At 73.8% G+C, this 756-nt stretch overlaps 1 protein-coding gene across 1 annotated transcript in view; it reads left to right on the forward strand.

Annotated features, from left to right (window-relative positions):
* SOX17 (SRY (sex determining region Y)-box 17) overlaps positions 1-756 on the forward strand; it is a 5,226-nt gene that overhangs the window by 1,363 nt on the left and 3,107 nt on the right. Inside the window, 2 exon segments of the mRNA XM_010839016.1 lie at positions 199-389; positions 392-754. Coding sequence (XP_010837318.1) covers positions 199-389; positions 392-754 — 554 coding nt within the window.

The raw sequence follows: 756 nt of genomic DNA on the forward strand, positions 1-756 counted from the left end.
GAGCGACAGAAAGGCAACGGGGGGATGGGGGGGGAATGTCTTGGAGGGCCCGAGATCTCGCGTCTTCCCCCCGTGCCCAGCCTGCTCTCGGCCTCCACAGCCCCAGCCTTCAACCTTTCCCTTAATCCCTTCCCCCGCCCCGGGAGTGGCACCAGCCGAGGTCGCAGGGGGGCGGTAGGGCCTGGTTGGGCCTGGGAGCGGGGGCGCAAACGCTAAACCCGCGGCCCGGTCCATCCCACGCCCCGCAGGCAAGTCGTGGAAGGCACTGACGCTGGCAGAGAAGCGGCCGTTCGTGGAGGAGGCCGAGCGGCTGCGCGTCCAGCACATGCAGGACCATCCCAACTACAAGTACCGGCCGCGGCGGCGCAAGCAGGTGAAGCGGCTAAAGCGGGTGAGGGCGGCTTCCTGCATGGCCTGGCCGAGCCGCCGGCGGCCGCGCTGGGCCCCGAGGGCGGCCGCGTGGCCATGGACGGCCTGGGCCTGCCCTTCCCGGAGCAGGGCTTCCCCGCGGGCCCGCCGCTGCTGCCCCCGCACCTGGGCGGCCACTACCGCGACTGCCCGGGCCTGGGCGCACCCCAGCTCGACGGCTACCCTCTGCCCACGCCCGACACGTCCCCGCTGGACGGCGTGGAACCTGACCCGGCCTTCTTCGCCGCGCCGCTGCCAGCGGACTGTCCGGCCCCTGGGCCTTACAGCTACGCCCCGGCCGCGGACTACGCTGGGCCCCCGGAGCCGCCCGGCGCGGGGCGTAGCTGT

The sequence above is a fragment of the Bison bison genome, unplaced genomic scaffold (assembly GCF_000754665.1).
Source record: "Bison bison bison isolate TAMUID 2011002044 unplaced genomic scaffold, Bison_UMD1.0 scf7180017864108, whole genome shotgun sequence".
NCBI classification, from domain to species: domain Eukaryota; kingdom Metazoa; phylum Chordata; class Mammalia; order Artiodactyla; family Bovidae; genus Bison; species Bison bison.